We start from the raw sequence: 18,675 nt of genomic DNA, 5'->3' as shown, positions 1-18,675 counted from the left end.
ACAATCCCAAGATACATGAAATAGCGAATGAGACAATGATCTGACTTTTTGCATAATCAACAACATTTTGTCAATTCGTCCGTCTCGGTCAGAAGTATGTAGAATGGTTCTCTCCAGAATGTCCGCCCAATTACACAAACCGTAATATCGAAACAACAATTTTCTGAAGATATTCCCCATCGTGTGTCTCTATTTAGAATTGTAGTACTTGTCCAGCAGAGTCTTGAGGTCGTTCGACAGCGATCCGGGGCCTTCAAGGGCGTCCAGTTGCTCGAGCTTGTCGAGTATCTTCTTCTCTTGCTCGAGATCTAGCAGGACAATCTCGGCCGCTGTCTTGACCTTCTTAATGTCGGTAGTCAGATGAAGCAAGTTCAACATGTAATGAATGCTGGGGAGGAATTTAGGCGTGCACAACAATGCTATCACACGATGATAATGTTTCCTAAAATACTCATCATCGTCTATTTCTAGACACTGGTGCTGCCTCTGGCTGGGATGGTTGATTAAACAGCCATTACATTCATCTCTACTGTATTTAACTATAACTTGATTGAGGAGATGTCCTATAGTCTGTTTTATACAGTTGTACTTATCCCGACACAGCCAACTGTCCGGGGGCCCGTTCCAGACAAGGTCCCAGTCCTTGTCAAGGTTTGTAGGTGAAGGCAAAGCTGTTGGCGGGCACCCCTCCACAACGTCCCCGTCAGAGGTTAGTTGCTGCTGAGGCTGCTGCTGCTGAGACTCCTGAGGCTGCTGAGGAGGTAGGTGTTCATGCCGGGTATTGAGTTCCTCAGGAGTCATCAGCAGTTGTGAATACTCCAGCGAGGCAATGTACTCATCGGTCAGCTGCACTTCTTGAGAGTTCTCCGGCGGAGGGGTGTTCTCGTCGGCAGTCGCGGGGTACTGAGAACAGTCCAACTGCTCTCGCTCAAGGTGGGCCGCGGCTGCCTCAACGTCCTTTCCCTCCTCAAAGTCAGAGCTCTCTGTCTGCGTACCTTTTGAGACTTTAAGCCGCGATCCTTCCACCAGAGGCACCACACTCCGGGCACCCAGAGGCGTCCACGATGTTGCCAGGCGTCTGGAACTCTGTCTGGTAGGAGGCATCGTTGTCGTCGTTGGCTTTTTCAGGCAAAGTGTAGTCCGGCTGGAGACTCCTGCTCTTATATTACATAGGGGCGGTTATATGGGTGGGATTTGTTGTAAAGAGGCGTATTTTCCCATTGTCTAAGTGGTAGGGGGGCTGTCCTTGAGGGGGGTTGGCTTATGACGTCAGAGTAGGCGGTTCATAGGGGCGTTGACTACTCAAACGTCAACGCCTTCCTTACACCCACAATGTTTCGCCAATGCCGGCTGTCCAAAAAGAGGGTGGAGATTTTTTCAGAGTGCGCATCCATCCTCTCATTCCATTCAGCCAACGGTAGGGTCAAAACCCTCAAAAAAACACCACATTCAGTGTTAAATGCTTCCAAAGTAAAAAACAGTTCATTCTGATTTGTGCGATCACCAGTCTCTATCAGGTTGTTAGAATCAATTTTCACCTTAAAAAACCAACGACCTGTAGGCGTTGTCCTCGAGACCCATGTAAATGTTAAAACATTCCATGGTTCAGACGACTTCATACATTCTTTCAACACTCGAGGTACCAGTTGATTTAATATACCCCAGTCATTAGAGTTTAGAGTCCCATAGCCACTAGGTGATGTATTTTCAACACCGTCCATGCTAAAATACAGACACAGCTCACCCATCTCGTAAAGGAAGCGGTATCCCCATGAGGCAGATGGATCCAAAGACCATATTTCCTCCAAAGACTCTGCGGGGGGTTTCTGAATACGTCGCAAAAACATCTGCTTCTTACGCGGCGCATCCAAAATCGAGTCGGTCCCAGTGCGTCCCATCTGCACTGAAACATTTGTCTCGCTGATTACATTGATTTTCCCCGCCATCCTCGCTGTAGCTCTATCGGACTGTTGAAGCGCTTGTTATATCCTTTTTACCCATACTAAACCACTCCCTCCGATCACGTCATTCAATCTCATTATTATTCATTATTCACTCAATCTAGGGGGGCGTGCACCGGATCCGGAAGTTAACCAAACAATTAGCATTTGAACCCGGGTCAGCCATGATATCTGCAAAAACAGGTAGGAACACCACCTACACATCATCCATCTTCATTAAGGGGTCATTAATCTTCATTAAATGACATCAGGAAGTCATTAAGGGTCATTCATCTTCATTATATAACACCTGGAAGTCATTAAAGGTCATTCATCTTCATTAAACGACATCCGGAAGTCATTAAAGGTCATTCATCTTCATTATACGACATCCGGAAGTCATTAAAGGTCATTCATCCTCATTAAACGACATCCGGAAGTCATTAAAGGTCATTAACCCTCATTAAATGACATCTGGAAGTCATTAAAGGTCATTAACCCTCATTATATGACATCTGGAAGTCATTAAAGGGTCATTCATCTTCATTAAATGACATCAGGAAGTCATTAAGGGTCATTAATCTTCATTAAATGACATCAGGAAGTCATTAGGGGTCATTAATCTTCATTAAATGACAACAGGAAGTCATTAAGGGTCATTAACCCTCATTAAATGACATCTGGAAGTCATTAAGGGTCATTAACCCTCATTATATGACATCTGGAAGTCATTAAAGGGTCATTAATCTTCATTAGGGAGGGGTCATGACCCATACATGACCCCCCTAATCTAATTAAGAATGTCATCCATCAAATTTTGACAGAAGCGGCCTTGTAATATTCTCTCTAGGGTGTGTGCAGTTTCATTTTTCGGCCACAGGTGGCAGTAGCGATTTCAAAATGAGACTTTTCTGCCTTCAACATATGGAGGACCAAAACTGCCAGAATTCGAAATAAATAAATGACTAAATAAATAAATGTGTAAAAGTGAAAATAAAAATGAATATAAAAAAAATGTAATTCGAAAATTATATGCAAAAAAATAAATATAAATGGAAATAAATCCGTTTTTATTTTTCACTTTTAGTCATTTATTTAGACATTTATTTAGACATTTATTTATTTATTTAGACATGTATTTATTTAGTCATTTATTTAGACATATATTTAGTCATTTATTTATTTATTTTGTCATTTATTTATTTATTTAGACATTTATTTTTTTATTTTTTTATTTAGACATTTATTTATTTCGTCATTTATTAAGACATTTATTTAGTCATTTATTTATTTATTTATTTTGTCATTTATTTACTTAGTCTTTTTTTTTTTTTTTATATCAATGGGCAAGTAAGTGCAGCACGTGCTGCCTGGTCATTGAGTTGTGGAATCACAAAACCTCACTACCTATAACCAGCAGATGGCAGCATTGTATCTCTTTTCAATGGTCTCAATGTGTATGAAATTTGATGAAACAACGTTTTCAAGGTTTATTTTATTGATTTATTTTTTAATAACATGTGGCAGTAAAAGAGTTCAACCTTGGGGCACTGAAGCTCTCTACTTTTGTTTTTGTATTTCCAAAGAATACTTTTCACTGTTCACTGGAGCCGCGGAGAGACATTTGTAATAAACATACATTTGTCTGTTTTTACTCACAATGATTATTTAATGTAAGCAGACATGAAGCCATTTAGGATTTAGTGGTTAGAACAGAACCACTAAGCAGCAGCAGCAGCAGCAGCAGCAGCAGCAGACTGCGACGTTCGTAATGTAAGCGGACGTGGAACACGAGCACGACTTCCCAAATCGAATTGTTCACTTGGGTGAATTCGGGGATTCTGCAAATGGCAATTATCTGCAATTCTTTCATACTGCAAAGAAAAGAGCTGGTAATGAGTACTCTTCAAATGTTTTTGTCAAAAGCTATTGTCGAACCTAACAAGACATCAAATCCTTTCTCAAAAAAAAAAAAAAAAAAAAAAAGTGGTTATTTTGCAAGCCAAATGGGGTGTGACACCTGGAGTAGATTCCGAGTCAGAGAAGTAGCTCAGCTATTAAATTCTCGAGTCACTCAAAATACAATATTTAATAGTTAATAGGACAATTCAATCTCTTGCCGTCCTTGCCGTTGACATTGCAATTTACGAGCGTGAGGCTCACTCGCATTGTTCATCAAATTGGACTGCTACAAGGGCAAAATGGAAGCTCTGAATGAAGCGGCGTCACGCGCGATCCGATTCCTCCGCCTCCTCATCCAGCTGCTGTGGAACATGAGAAATGCCCGTGTTTACCCAAGAAAACGTTCGGGGGGGGGGGAAAAAAAAAAAAAAAAGCAGCGGAGGGGCTTAGAGAACAAACGCTTCGGGAGAGGAGGCGGTCTTAAGCAGAAAAAAGGATCTCTGCAAAATCACTTACCTGACCTGCATTTCTGTCAAACGTGCAGCGGTGAAATAATGCGGCCTCCGAACAGAAACACGGGTTTGATTTCACACGTTTTAAAGCCGACTTTCACCACCATCAATTTCAAGCAATAATTATCAGTAACGCAACATTAATTCGATCTTGGTTTTGTTGTGTGCTGAGAGGTTGGATCCCAAATGCAGGCACAAATGAGATTTGATCTATTTATTCACATTGAAGAAGCAGAAGCTATGAGAGCTGTACACAGGAACAGTTGAGCAATAATCCGGCAAACCACCAAGGCATTTATTTACTTATAAACTTAACATGGCACATGTCTTAATGTACCAATTTTCATATATTTTGTTTAAAAACGAAATCGAATGTGTTACGTGGAAAAAAAAATGCTGTTTTTATTTCCCCAAATATTTCAAATAAGCACATTTTAGCGCTGTAATTTTAATACTTTGATATTTTTTGCTCGTACCGGCTCGTGCCTATTAACTAATTTGCTCCCAATAACGTGTAAATACGTTTTTTAAAATATTCTAAGTGTCCCAAAGACGTATTTATACGTTTTTTGTTTTTATGCTAGAGCATACAGAAGGCTTTGATGCAGCCTCTCAACTGCAAAGAACGGTAGCAGAAATGTTAGTTATTACACAAACGGCCATCAGGTGGCAGCAGAGCAAAAGAGATCAACCAGGGCCATCTAGAAAAAAAACTCAATTACTTCCAATTTTAAATAGATTTGTGAAAACTGATGAAACTTAGCTCTCTTCTAATGCTAATTGCTGCAAAACGGAAACAGATAGAAACATACTTTTTTTTTCTGATGAAAGAAGAGACTTTAATCTTTCTTTTGGTCGGTTTCATGCTTTTATAGCAATTGAACACAATATTCTGTGGCCCTTGCAAAATCAGTCCAAATCCAGTAAAACAGCCGGGAGCAAACGGGATTGCGAAATGTGAAAATGGCTGCTGGGAGGGAATGAGTTAATATTGTGTTTGTTGTGGAATATGAATTAAGCAGTAAAATCCAACCTTTTTTTTTTTCTTTTTTTTTTTCTTAGGGGGCGGCCATTTTACCACTTGCTGTCGACTGAAAATGACATCACAGTTTCTCATTTGTCATTTTGTCTTGCAAAGCAGACTGGAGCCGATCATGACAACGTTGTGCATATCTGTGAATGGAAGCAGAAATCATTTGTCAATCAAATCACTTTGAATCGAAAATCGTTTGAATCGAGAATGGAAAATCGATTCTGAATCGAATCGTAGGCCCAAAAATCGTAATCGAATCGAATCGTGAGACAGTCAAAGATTCCCAGCCCTAATACGTATCGCGATACGAGCCACTGTATCGCGATACGTATCGTGAGGCTGGCGGCAATACCGAGCGCTAGTAGCGAACTGGCATCCTGTCGCAATTCGTACATTTTGTCCTCCCGCCAGTCCCCAAGATACGTTCTTACAGTCTGCTACTGCTGGCCCCGAAGTCTTCAAACTGCGTCGAGTGTGACACAGCGGACAGTACGTACAATACGAGTGTCGTTGAACAGAGTGAGTGACTGGGGCTGCTCTCTTAATTGCTCGTCCATTACGCTGAGACAGATTACATATACACCAAGGACATAAACGCTGGCACTGGCATTCACAGCCCGCTGCCTAATGGATATTTGTGTATGTGTGTGTGGGAGTTGCACCCCCGGGCCCCCATTTATTATACACAAGCCCTTTTTTGTTTTTTTGCTTTTTGCTTTTGCTGCTGGGCTGTTTTTACATGAGGTAAAAGCCGTTTGTGTGCGCGTGTTTCTCACCATCAGTCAAACTAAAAAGGTTTTCTATTCAACCACAGTGAACGAAAGCCACAAACAACATTGGTAAATACGGCACGTATTACTACTTTATCAATAATGTTGTTTTTTTAAAATTCCTCATTACACGTTGAAATACAATTTAAGATCCTTACCTGCAAGATTGACATTTTGTGTTATGTGAGGTTCTAATCGCAGGGGTGTGCAAACGTTTTCATTTGAGGGCCACAGACAGAAAATCGGAAGGACGCAAGGGCCACATCATGTTATGAAGAGAAATTGTGTTTCGTCCTAAAAATTGTACAAATAATTGACTTGTGTTTTTGTATATTTAGAAAAATGCTACAGTATATAAAGCAATTTATTTGTGATATGGCAGTAGGGATATTATAGTTTTGGAATTTTTCACTTTACTTTTTATTTTGTTTTTGAGTTTGTTTGTTTTTTTAGTTAGTTTTTATTTAGTTTTCAGGGTGGTTCTGTTAGTTTTTATTAGTTTAGTTATTTAAAAAATGCTTAGTTTTAGTTTAGTTTGTTAGTTTCAGTATTAGTATTAGGTTTTTTTTAAGAAATGTGTATTACTTGTGCGCAATATTTAAAAAACAGCATGGGAGCGACATCATCTTTTGGTGCTTTTCTATTGGCTGCTGCTAGATGACGTCACTTCTGTGTGACATACTTTCAAACGTCATTATTCTGGTTGATATCAAAATAAATCTACTAAAAATCACATTTAAAAATCATCCCCAAAGGCTCATTAATTAAATTAATTACCAAAGACTAAAACGAAGGACATGTTTGCTATAATTATAGTTAGTTTTGTGAACATAAAATGTATTTTCAGTTAGTTTTTGTTTTTAAAAAAAACATTTTTGATTTAAATTTAATTCAGCAACAATATTGTTTTTTGAATTTTAGTTTTTTCATGAGTTTTAGTGAACTAAAATAACCTTTATTGGGACCTGTTTTTCGACACCCTCCCTTCTTTTTTTTTTTCTTTTTTTTTTCAGTTAGTTTTTGTTTTTTAAAATGCATTTGTTTTTATTTTATTTTGGGAACAATATAGTTTTTTTTCATTACTTTTTAGTTAATCAAAAATACTTTTTCGACACCTTCCCTTCTTACTTTGACCATCTCCAAACATTTTTTGTTTTGTTTATTTGATTTGAACTGAGTCAAATGCCATTTTTAGCATATGTCGCGGGCCGCTGAAAAATGGACGGCGGGCCGCAAATGGCCCCCGGGCCGTTCTAAGCCTGTTCTAAGCCGCTTATAAAAATGCAAAATGTTTTTCCTCTTCATGCGGAAGCGTCTTCAGTTTCTCGCCACCCTCTCAATTCGACCTTCCTCACTCGCAAGGAGACGAAACCCTCCTTGGCTGAGTGGCGACAGACTTGATCCCTCGCCGACTTCCCACAATTAGCGCTGATTGTGTTCGATGTAGCGCCTAGCCAAGCTTGAAGCGGCTCCCCCACAAAACTGAACTTGATCTCATTTTCACCTGCAACCGCCTTCAGCTGAAAGACAAGAAACGGAGAATGTTTTATTTCTACAGCTTGTTGTGTTTTTTTTTTTTTTTTTTTTTTTTTTTTAATTTGTTTACACCAAAGGATTTTCTTGATCTGCTCAGTTTTTCAGCACAGCGTTTCGGTTCCTTGGCACATTTCACTGGTGTGATTTTGTTGCGGAAACGGGGTCGCTCTGATGTGGCGTCGACTATTGATTTAATAGAGAGTAGAACGAAAGCCAACAAAAGTCACACTCGTATGAGTTGAGCAGGTGAGACAAACTATTTCGGAGACGGTTGTTGATACGGCAGTTGGAACTCAACTTGTTTGGTGCCTGACCTATTTTTTCCGTTTTCTTTTTTTTGGTGTGCACTCATTCTTAGTCTGCCTCTTTTCTGTCTCACACGGAAGCAAAAAAACAAAAAAAACACAAAAAAAAACATTTACGCACACACTTGGCTTCAGCCAAATCAGTTTTGGGATTTTTCAAAAAATGCTTTTAATTGGTCTTTCTATGAGTCATCTGGGGATTTGCCATGCGAGATGCTTTGAAATGGATGCGGGGAAGAAAAAGAATAGCGGATTTGGAGTAATTGAGTTTTTCCTCGCCCCAATGGATGTCATTCTACTGATTGATGTGTTAAACCGAGATGACAGTCGTGGTTTCGGGCAGTCTTGTGGGTGCACTTCCCTGTATGGATGAGATAATACACACTCCAATTTCTTGGTTTGGTTTGGTTTGTTTTCTCCTGTAGCTTTAACGCTCTTTTATTCCATCCGCCAATCTGCTTTCTTGCACTCTTTCCAGATAGATTGGGCTTTGATTAACACAGCAGGAACACAAAACAAGCCAGTTTTTTTTTTTTTTTTTTATTCTGCAAAGAAAAAATTGGCAGTGAGATGCCTTACTGACAAATTATAATATTTATGAAGCATATTTTCCCTTTTTTTGGAGTGTTGGTGGAGTGATGATGGTGGTGGCTGAATCTCATTCCAATGATGCATAAAATCTAAACCAGGGGTGTCAAACTCATATTAGCTCAAGGGCCACTTGGAGGAGGAAAATACATTACCAAGTGGGCCGGATCGGTAAAATCACGGCATATAACTTAAAAACAATTGGCATCAATTATACGTAGATTTTCGCTATTTGTGGGCCAGCCCTACATTACGGGGCTGGACTGTAATTGTATTGTTCCAAAAAATAACACAAATACGTCGTCTCCCGTTTTTGTTAAACTAAAAATGAAAATGAAAAACAGGAATCCGATGTTCTTTTATGTGTTTATTTAGCACAAATCGTGAAATGAAATGTGTCCGTCAACCGATTTTCGCAAGATGGTTTCTCCTTGACCCGGAAGCCGTTCATCTTTTGCGGTGCGTCACTGCTGCTGTTGCAGTGGAAGCTTGCTGCCCCCTAGTGTCTATTTCGAGGCCTAGCTTTAGATGGCTATCACAACTTGTTAGTGGAAATGAAAAATAAAGGCATGACGGTCCGTGTACTTTTCGGCCATTCGTTTTTCCTTCTGAAGCAAGGGCACAGAAAACGGGAAACAAACCGATTTCGTTTTTTTTTTTTTTTTTTTTTTTTTTTTTTTTTTTTTTTTTTAATGTATATGAATAAATAACGGGAAACGAGTCGTCTCCCGTTTTTGTTAAACTAAAAATGAAAATGAAAAACAGGAAACGACCCCTTATCCGATGTTCTTTTATATGTTTATTTAGCACAAATCCGGAAATGAAAAGTGTCCGTCAACCGTTTTTCGCAAACTGGTTTCTCCTTGACCCGGAAGCCGTTCATCTTTTGCGGCGCGTCACTGCTGCTGCTGCAGTGGAAGCTTGCTGCCCCCTAGTGTCTATTTCGAGGCCTCTGACAGACAATGAGCTAAGAGCTGCGACATATTGCAATGTTGTTGTGCATGGGTCATGTGACTTCTGTATGGCGTGAGAGCGCACGCGCAGCGGGACCCTGCAGTTCCGGGAGTGGCTCGTGGAATTGATTGTTGAACGCAGTGCAGCACGAACCTGTCGTTATTCCATGAGAAATAACACAACAGCCACCTTCGGACATTTCTCTCCGAAAGTCCTCTTATATGGCCGTTATTGGCTACACAGATGTGTAGCGATTTCACTTGACGTCATGCCGTTATTTTTCATTTCCACCATCAAGTTGTGATAGCCATCTAAAGCTAGGCCTCGAAATAGACACTAGGGGGCAGCAAGCTTCCACTGCAGTAGCAGCAGTGGCGTGCCGCAAAATATGAACGGCTTCCGGGTCAAGGAGAAACGTACGAATGGCCGAAAAGTACACGGACCCCTGTATGAGTTCCGGACATGTGGTAGCTTCCTGTTTTACATATATATTATTCCCAGAATGCATTGCGTGGCGCGGTTAATGAAGTTATAAGTACGTTCATCTTTGTCATATGTGTTTGTTATCAGTAATTGAATTTGTGTCTGTTATCAGTTGTTATCAGTAATTGAATTTTGTGCCTGCTTCCTTACGGGGCTCTTAACATTCTTAGTCAGTATGTCAACTAGTAGCAACTACACAATAAAAAATTAGAAGCCCTTCTCAGCGGGTGCCTTTCTGAAACAGTAAAACACATGTGAGCCACCAGAAGTGACAGTAACTCATCCAGGGTGTGGAGGCGGCTGGTTTCCATACACAATTCACAACTAATTAGCCTGCGATGAAAAGCTAATGAGAGGGTGTTTTAGGACTAACAGTAAGTGGGGCTTCTTCGTGGAGAGGATGTTTTTCTGTCGCCGTCCATAGACACAACTGCCAATTATGAACTTCAGAGCTAAATTGATCCTAAATACTACGTGGACTCAGGCTTGCCTGTGTGGAGTTTGCCTGTTCTCCGTGCGCTTACATGGCTTTTCTAGACGTTGGTCTCCTCCCTCATTTAAAACCTGTTAAAATAATTGAAGACTAAAGCCAAGGTCGAGTCGATTCCGGGGATGTGTTCATTTTCCCCCTAGGACTTGTGAAGACTGTTTGAAAACAAGAGCACACGGAAAAGATGCGACTTGGCCACGCCCAACTCATTTTGTAATCAAAAACACACGGAAGTCTGGCGAGCCTTGGCCACACCCACCAAAATCCGCTCGTTTGATGCGAGGCTAACAGTAGACTTTCCTAGTGGGGACTGATACTCTCCAACAAGGTACAATTTCGTCAACGTTTCTTTTGATACAGTATTAGGGCGTTCAGAGGTGTAATTGGTGTAATTGCTGCAAAGCTCATAACAGGTGAACTCAAAGCAACCGACTTAAAAGTTGACCATGTATGAAGTATAATGTATTCGCAAAAAGCAGCGATGTGTAGCGTGTGTAGCATTTTTTTTTTTCTTCTATTACCTCCTCTTCGTTTCTTTTATACTTTCCCTTTTCACTGTTATCCAGATGAATAATGCTGATGGCAGAGGCTGCGACGGAAGCAATGTTAACATCTCATTCACAAACTGCTGAGTCAGCAGCAGGCTCAAGCGGGACTTCGCTATCTTCTTAAAAAATAATGTGGCGCGGTTATATGGTGACTGGAGATTTCTCAATTGTCAAGTTGAGAGACAACCAATCTGCTTGCTGAGAAACGGCCCAAATGTTTTGTCAAAGTCTGACTCACAATTCGACTAAAAACATGAGGTAATAGCAGCAAATCGCCCGAGGCTGTCCTAGAGAATGACATTCGCATTTTTATTTTTTTATTTTTATTTTTTTACCCCCCACAATTATATGTCTGTGGCATTCTTTCCTCAAAATAATTTTCAGTTGTATTTCCGACACATCTTCAAGTTGGCCTGTTAACGTGTCGAAATTGGCAACCTTGCTGCTACAATTTTGTCACAATTAGCAAGCCAAACCAGCCATTTTGTCTGTTGTTTGTGATGGATTGAGGCATCATAGGGCTGCTTCTCTCTCTCTCTCTCTCTCTTTTTTTTTTTTATGAGCAAAGACGGACTGACCTAGTAAAAAGTGACATATATTGCTTTCAGACACTTCTCACAGGAAAGTCCTCAAAACGCCTCTCTTCCTTTTCCCAAACCGCTCAACCTCCTCACTGACTGAAGTTGATATTTTTGATGACAGTTTAGGGTCGGATGAAAATTGCAGGGTTCCTCATCTTCATTTCACGAGTGTGGATTGGAGACTGACTTCCCTGATTTGACTTATATTTAAACGTTGGCTTCAGAGTCAGTTTGCATTGTTTCCGCCGAGGTGGTTTTTGACCAAGGCAGGCAAAACCAAACATTCAGAGGTCAAGACTCTTGCGCAAGACAATAAGATGTTGCTTTAGTAAAAGCAATATGTCCAATGTATGCGGTTGTGAAATTTAGATTTGAACTTGGCAATTTGTTATTGTAAGTATGCTTTCTTGTCCCACCCCATATCAGTATCCGTTGTGGTGTGGAAAGCGCCAAATCATCGAGTTGCAGACCAGTGTGGCTCCCGTTTGACCACAACATGACATTTACCGGATCAGGCTTGTCTTCCAGAGACTAGCTTTGCACATATTTGTGGTTGCAGTTTTTTTTCTTCTTTAAAAAAAAAGAGAACATACTCTGAACACATTAACTTGACTCCTGGTCCAAAACCGTATCCCATTGCTTCTGAGGCTAGGACATGGGTTTTGAGTCTGCAAGTTTCCGCGTATTTCAGGAAAACGATTATGATAGGGTCATGATGAAGTAGCCCATCATTTAGTCCCCGGCAGTTATTTTCTTCCATGTTTGTTTTGGTGATGTTACACTTATCTTGCTAGCCGTATAATTATTTTGTTCCTTCTCAAACCACCTCTGGTTTTTATGAAACTTGCAATTGATGGTCATTGTTTTGTAACCGCAAAAGGATGATGTCAGACCTCATTTTGGTTCCCCAAGAAATGTCTGCCTCCCCCTCCACACATCCAATCAGTCTTGTGGTCTACTGGATAAATTAGTCGCCCAAATTGCGGTTCCTTTTGTTGCCGTAAACGTCTCCCACTCTGATCATCTGCATTTTTTTTCTGTTTCAGGATGGAGTGATGATGGGATGGATGTGAATATGGGCCAGTGGGCAGGCATGCGTGCCCCTCTGCTCGGCCTCATCTCGCTGCTGCTGTCGTTTCTCTTCAAACCACCACCCTGCTGCGGACAGAACACCCAAGGGGCCCCTCAGAATACACCTCATTTTGGTTTCACCCAGCCTGTGTACCATGCCACGGTCTATGAAAATTCAGCTGCTCGCACCTACGCCAACAGTAAAATTAAAATGGGAATCCACCTGGCACGGCGCTCCTGGGAGATTCGCTACAGAATCACATCAGGAGACGAGGAAGGTTTTTTCAAGGCTGAGGAGTACGTGCTGGGCGACTTCTGCTTTTTGCGGATAAGAACTAAAGGTGGTAATGCTGCCATCTTGAACAGAGAAATCCAGGACAACTATGTTTTGACAGTCAAAGCCTCCATTAAGGGAGAGGCGCTCCTGGAGACCTGGGCTAAAGTCAGCGTCCAAGTCTTGGACATGAATGATCTTCGACCACTTTTTTCCCCCACCACTTACTCCGTGACCATTGCGGAAAGCACTCCTCTCAGGACTAGCATAGCACAAGTTACAGCTACCGACGCAGACATTGGCTCCAATGGGGAGTTTTACTATTTTTTCAAAGAAAAAAGGGAGTATTTTGCGGTGCATCCAACTAGCGGTATTGTGTCCCTCAGTGGAAAACTCAATGTTGAAGAACAAAGCCGGTATGACTTAGAAATACTGGCAGTGGACCGAGGCATGAAACTTTACGGAAACAATGGGGTCAGTAGCACGGCCAAACTCTACGTCCATGTCGAGCGCGTGAATGAGCATGCGCCCCTCATAAATGTGATCGCCCACAATCCCTCCTGGCTTGATAAAAACGCCGTATACGCCGTCGTCACTGTTGAAGACCCCGATGAAGGTTCAAATGGTGATGTAGACTCTGTGGTCATTGTTGGCGGAGACCTCTCTGACCAGTTTTACATAGAAAGAGCTAACGAAGGAGAGTTTGCCATTAAGACTTCTGAGGCAATTAACTGGGAGGCTTACCCACATGGCTGTAACCTCACACTGCAAGCGAAAGACCGAGGAAACCCACCAAAATTCTCCGCAGTCAAAGTCGTTCACGTTGTAGTTAACAAACAACCGACAGTGGATATAAAGTTTGAACGCGAGTTTTATGATGTTAATTTGAGTGAAATAGCGCCACCGGGTACAATTGTACAGGCTGTGAAAATAAGCCCAGAGCCAGATGACGCCGAATATATCTTGACACCCTCTGCAGATTCCACATTTTTTCAAATCAACACCATAACCGGTGTCATCTCCACCACGCGTTGGCTAACCCAGATGACTCAGAATGTGTTTAACCTGGAAATTATGGAAATTGATAGTGAGCTCAAAGTTAAAGTGCAGATTTCTGTCGAGGATGCCAATGACAATACGCCAACATTTACTCAGTCCTTTTACAAAGCTTTTGTCAATGAGAGCGTACCAGTCACAACCACCGTGTTAACCGTTTCTGCAGTTGATGTGGATACAGGAGAAAATGGATACATAACTTATAGTATCTCCGGTCTTGTGACATTGCCGTTCAAAATTAATCAGTTTTCTGGTGTCATCAGTACCACAAAAGAGCTGGACTTTGAGTCGTCTCCTGAGAGTTTTATGTTTGTCGTCAGAGCATCCGACTGGGGCTCACCTTATCGTCGCGAGAGTGAAGTCAATGTCACTATTCACCTGGAGAATACCAATGACAACCGGCCCCTGTTTGAGAAAGTAGCATGTCAGGGTGTGATCTCCAGAGAGTTCCCAGTAGATGAAGTCATTACCACAATGTCCGCAATTGATGTAGACGAGTTAGATCTGGTCAAATATAAAATCATTTCAGGGAATGAATGGGGGTACTTTGACCTAAACCCTGACTCAGGGGTCCTTGCACTGAGACGGCCCTTGGCTACAGCCAACCCAAAGAATAGTGTCTTCAATCTCAAAATAACTGCCACGGATGGTGAGAACTTTTCTGATCCCATGTTTGTTAACATTTCACTTGTTAATGGGAAATCTCCACCCAAAGGTTTTAATTGCAAAGAAACGAGGGTAGCTCAAAAACTAGCTGAGAAATTACTAAAAAAGTCCAAATCAAGCAACAAGCCCAAAATAGAGGAAGGCTTTATTGACCTGTTTTCTGTCAATCGACAAACGCCGCAGTTTCAGAGTTCTTTTCCTGCTGATATTTCTGTGGCAGAAGATCTCAAGGTGGGCTCCAGTGTGTTCCAGATAAATGCCTATGATGGCGACACTGGTTTCAATGGCCGACTTCTTTACTCTATTTCAGATGGGAATACTGATAACTGTTTCATAGTTGACATGGAGACTGGTCTTATTCGCGTCCTACTTCCAATGGACAGAGAAAGAAGAGATCGTTATCTCCTCAATGTAACGATCTATGACCTTGGCCTGCCACAGAAATCCGCTTGGCGTTTGCTCACGGTCTACATCCTGGATGCTAATGATAATGCACCTCAGTTTTTGCAAGAAGGTGGTTATAGAATGATCATACCTGAAAACACAGCCATAGGGACAGATGTCATTCAAGTGGAGGCCACTGACAAAGATCATGGACTGAATGGGGAAGTCTTGTACTCTTTTTTGACCAGCACCACCCAATTTGGTATCAACTCCACAAATGGAATAGTATATGTTGCTGGACAACTTGACAGGGAGTTTGCGTCTTCTTTTCATTTGAAGATTGAGGCACGAGACAAGGCAGATAAAGGGAGACAGAGGTTTTCTGTAACCTCATTAAAAGTCATTCTGGAAGATGTGAATGATTGTCCCCCACTCTTTATCCCAAGCGTGTACAAAGCCAGAGCTCTCGAGGATCTCCCGGTTGGAACGGTTGTGGCCTGGTTAGAAACCCAAGACTTAGATCTGGGTCTGGGTGGCCAGGTCCGCTACTCTTTAGCCAATGACTACAATGGATGGTTTGAGATAGACAAAGTAAGTGGAGCTATTCGTCTGACCAAGGAGCTGGATTATGAAACTCAGCAGTTCTACAACCTCACCGTTCGTGCCAAGGACAAAGGGAAACCAGTATCTCTTCTCTCTATCACCTTTGTGGAGGTAGAGGTCCTGGATGTTAATGAAAACCTCTATGCACCATACTTTTCCCAGTTTGCCTTGTCAGGATTAATTAAAGAAAATGCACGTATTGGAACTACCCTTCTGCAAGTCAGCGCTAATGACGAGGATGATGGCAGAGATGGAGAAATCCAGTATTCCATTCGTGATGGGAGCGGACTTGGACGGTTTGCCATTGATGAAGAAACAGGTAGGTTTTCTTTAAAAAAAAAAAAAAAGAAAGAAAATGTATTATAGCCATGCTTTTGTAAGAATTGCCTGTTTTTTAATGTGTGAAAGGGAAATCAATTTACAGAAGAAAAAATTCATTTGCTTAAGAAGTTAACTGTATAACTAAATACACAACGTTAAGAATTACATCCACTGTATATTGAAATAAAAAAACATGTTTCGTTTTTTTAAAACATCGCTAGCCAAGCGCTAACAGGAAGTTAGCAAATGCTAACAGGAAGTTAGCATCGACTTCAGGAGTGTTTTTCCTTCAAATAACGAATATCCGCACATAAATCTTGTGGGAACACAGAGAGCCACAGTTGAGATAACTACGCAAAGGCACAAATTCGTGGGGGGGGATATTTCCGTGTTAGTTTAGGACACATAACGTAATAACGTGATCGGCAATGACGGGGAGGCATTTTACGATCATTCTTACGTGCCAGATGCATACTGTACGCCCACGCCAACCTCTGAAAATATATTTTTTTTAAAAACGGTTGCACTAATAATTTGTACTTTATGAATGAATGACGTCGTCGTCGTCCTCTCTGCTCTGCCAAATTCTAAAAAGGCAAAATGAGGCTTTGCACCAGCACTCAAAATCAAGATGCACCAGTTTTTACGCTCGATTAGGTTACGCCGTCTACAAAGAGATGTATAAACATCATGAGAGGAAATGTGACAAAAAGTCCATTAAAAATAATAGCATAAGATTCCTCTATTGGTGCGCACACCTGGATTGGAGTACACGCTTGTACTCTCGCCCAAACATTCGTGACATACCAAGACACAGTATTTAACTTGGTGCGCTTGTCCCGAGGTGATGAACAAGAGCACAGTGAACGTTAGGATTTATTGCCCTTGTTAACTGAGCTGTGGCATGCCTCATAAATCAACTCCAAGCTGCTGAGAAACCCTATAAATGCAATTATAATTAAAAAAAAATAATAATCAGGGTTTACGCATGCACACACACAAACACTCACATCAGCACATCTCATTCAGCCAGCTCTGTCAAATAAATTACGTTACAAATGAAATTATTAACTAGTAACGTGGTGTATTCGATGTTTCATGCATCCACCTCTTCACGAATGTACATTTTGTGTTTAACAGTTACATCATAAAGATACGCATAAAGTGTGGGATTGGGTTAAGAGGAACTTTGATTAGCACTTGGATGGAATTAGACTTTTCTGCCTAATTTATTTTTAAAGCAACTTTTAAATTTCCACAGTCCAAGATGGTGAACTCATTCAATCCCAAAAACGTGTAAACCCGCTTTTAAATACTTTGTCCTACCCTCCCAAAAACGTGTTTACACGTTTGTTTGTTTTTTCATTTTTATTTTTTAATGCAAGAGCATACAGAAGGCTTTGATGTAGATTCTGACCTGAAGCGGTGGCTTAAAACAATCGTAGTTATGAAAAAAACGGCCAGCAGGTGGCAGCAGAGTATAAGAGATCAGCCAAGGCCATGTTGCAACAAGCTCTTTTTGTCAGTGTAGAGACACTAATCTTTTTTTTTTTTTGGTAGGTTTTGGTAGGTGCATGTTTTGGCTTTGCAAAATCAGTCAAAATCCAGTAAAACATCAGGTCAAAACAGACGCTTGACCTCACGGTCATGAACCCAAACTTAAAACAGGTCATGAACTCAAACTTAACCCTGGCGTGACCCCAGTCATGACAATCTGAGCTTTTTTGCAGATGTTTGGCATTATCAAGCCACGATCTCCATCTCTCACTCGTGTGGTTCGCAGGCGAGCGTGAAGCGTGTTAAGATGTACATCGCAATCTCCAAATCTGAGTCAATGTCGGAAAACGGTGGAGTGCCCTCTGTAGCTTGGGAATGCGTTAAAGTATCTTGGGATCTTGTTGACATGTCAATCGGGGTTATGCTCCACCTCTGGTCATGATCTGTGTGTCAAGACCAAAACTAACAAAATTCCGGACGTAAGCGGCCGAAACGAGTTTGCTCCGCATGGTGTCTGGGCTCTCCCTTAAGGGTGAGAAGCTCGGTCATCTGGAAGGGACTCATAGTAGAGCTGCTGGTCCTCCGTATTAAATCATCATCATCATCAGCTCCTCCATAGCTGAATATCATTTTTTTTTTCCTGCTCCTTATCGTGCCTACGTGCGTGCGCGTAAAGGGCTATAAACAAATAACAGAAACATTTCCTTCAAAGCTGCACCTTTTCATGTCATTCTTCCGCCCACTGTGTTGCGTATAGAAAGCTCTTGACATCAGGACTCTTAATCACAGTGTCACCTCTCCTGTTTAAGGTGACAGAGTGATAGAAAAGCGTGGGCGGTGAGGAACAGAATTCATGGCCTCTTTTTTTTTCGACAGTAATTAATTTGGAACCGGGAGGGAAGGCTGCATCTTTGTCTCCCAACAAAACCAGCTTTGTAACGAGTGTTGAATGTGAAGCGCAGAGGAAGATGGAAACGGGGACACGCGTTTGCTTGCAAGCTACGTACTGTAAATGTAAACACCAAATATTTGGCATGCAACTGGTGTGGTTTTGTACAGATTATTTGAGAAGCAATTGTTTTGAGTTACAAAGGAAACCAACTTATATCTCAAGACCACCTTTGCAAGGTTTCTCCGAGAAAACTTGCTAAGGCTGCCACG

General features: G+C 41.4%; 1 protein-coding gene across 4 annotated transcripts in view; it reads left to right on the top strand.

The window, feature by feature from the left end:
* Nucleotides 1-18,675, top strand: part of fat3a (FAT atypical cadherin 3a) — a 140,856-nt gene that overhangs the window by 50,505 nt on the left and 71,676 nt on the right. For all 4 annotated transcript variants that reach the window (XM_077542102.1, XM_077542101.1, XM_077542100.1 and 1 more), the window contains exon 2: nt 12,689-16,015. In XM_077542102.1, coding sequence (XP_077398228.1) covers nt 12,706-16,015 — 3,310 coding nt within the window. In that variant the 5' untranslated portion in view covers nt 12,689-12,705. The remainder of the gene's footprint in view (nt 1-12,688; nt 16,016-18,675) is intronic.

The sequence above is a fragment of the Festucalex cinctus genome, chromosome 13 (genome assembly GCF_051991245.1).
Source record: "Festucalex cinctus isolate MCC-2025b chromosome 13, RoL_Fcin_1.0, whole genome shotgun sequence".
Taxonomy (NCBI): domain Eukaryota; kingdom Metazoa; phylum Chordata; class Actinopteri; order Syngnathiformes; family Syngnathidae; genus Festucalex; species Festucalex cinctus.
Note: the sequence above shows the minus strand (reverse complement) of the source record. Positions and strands in the feature narration are given on the sequence as shown.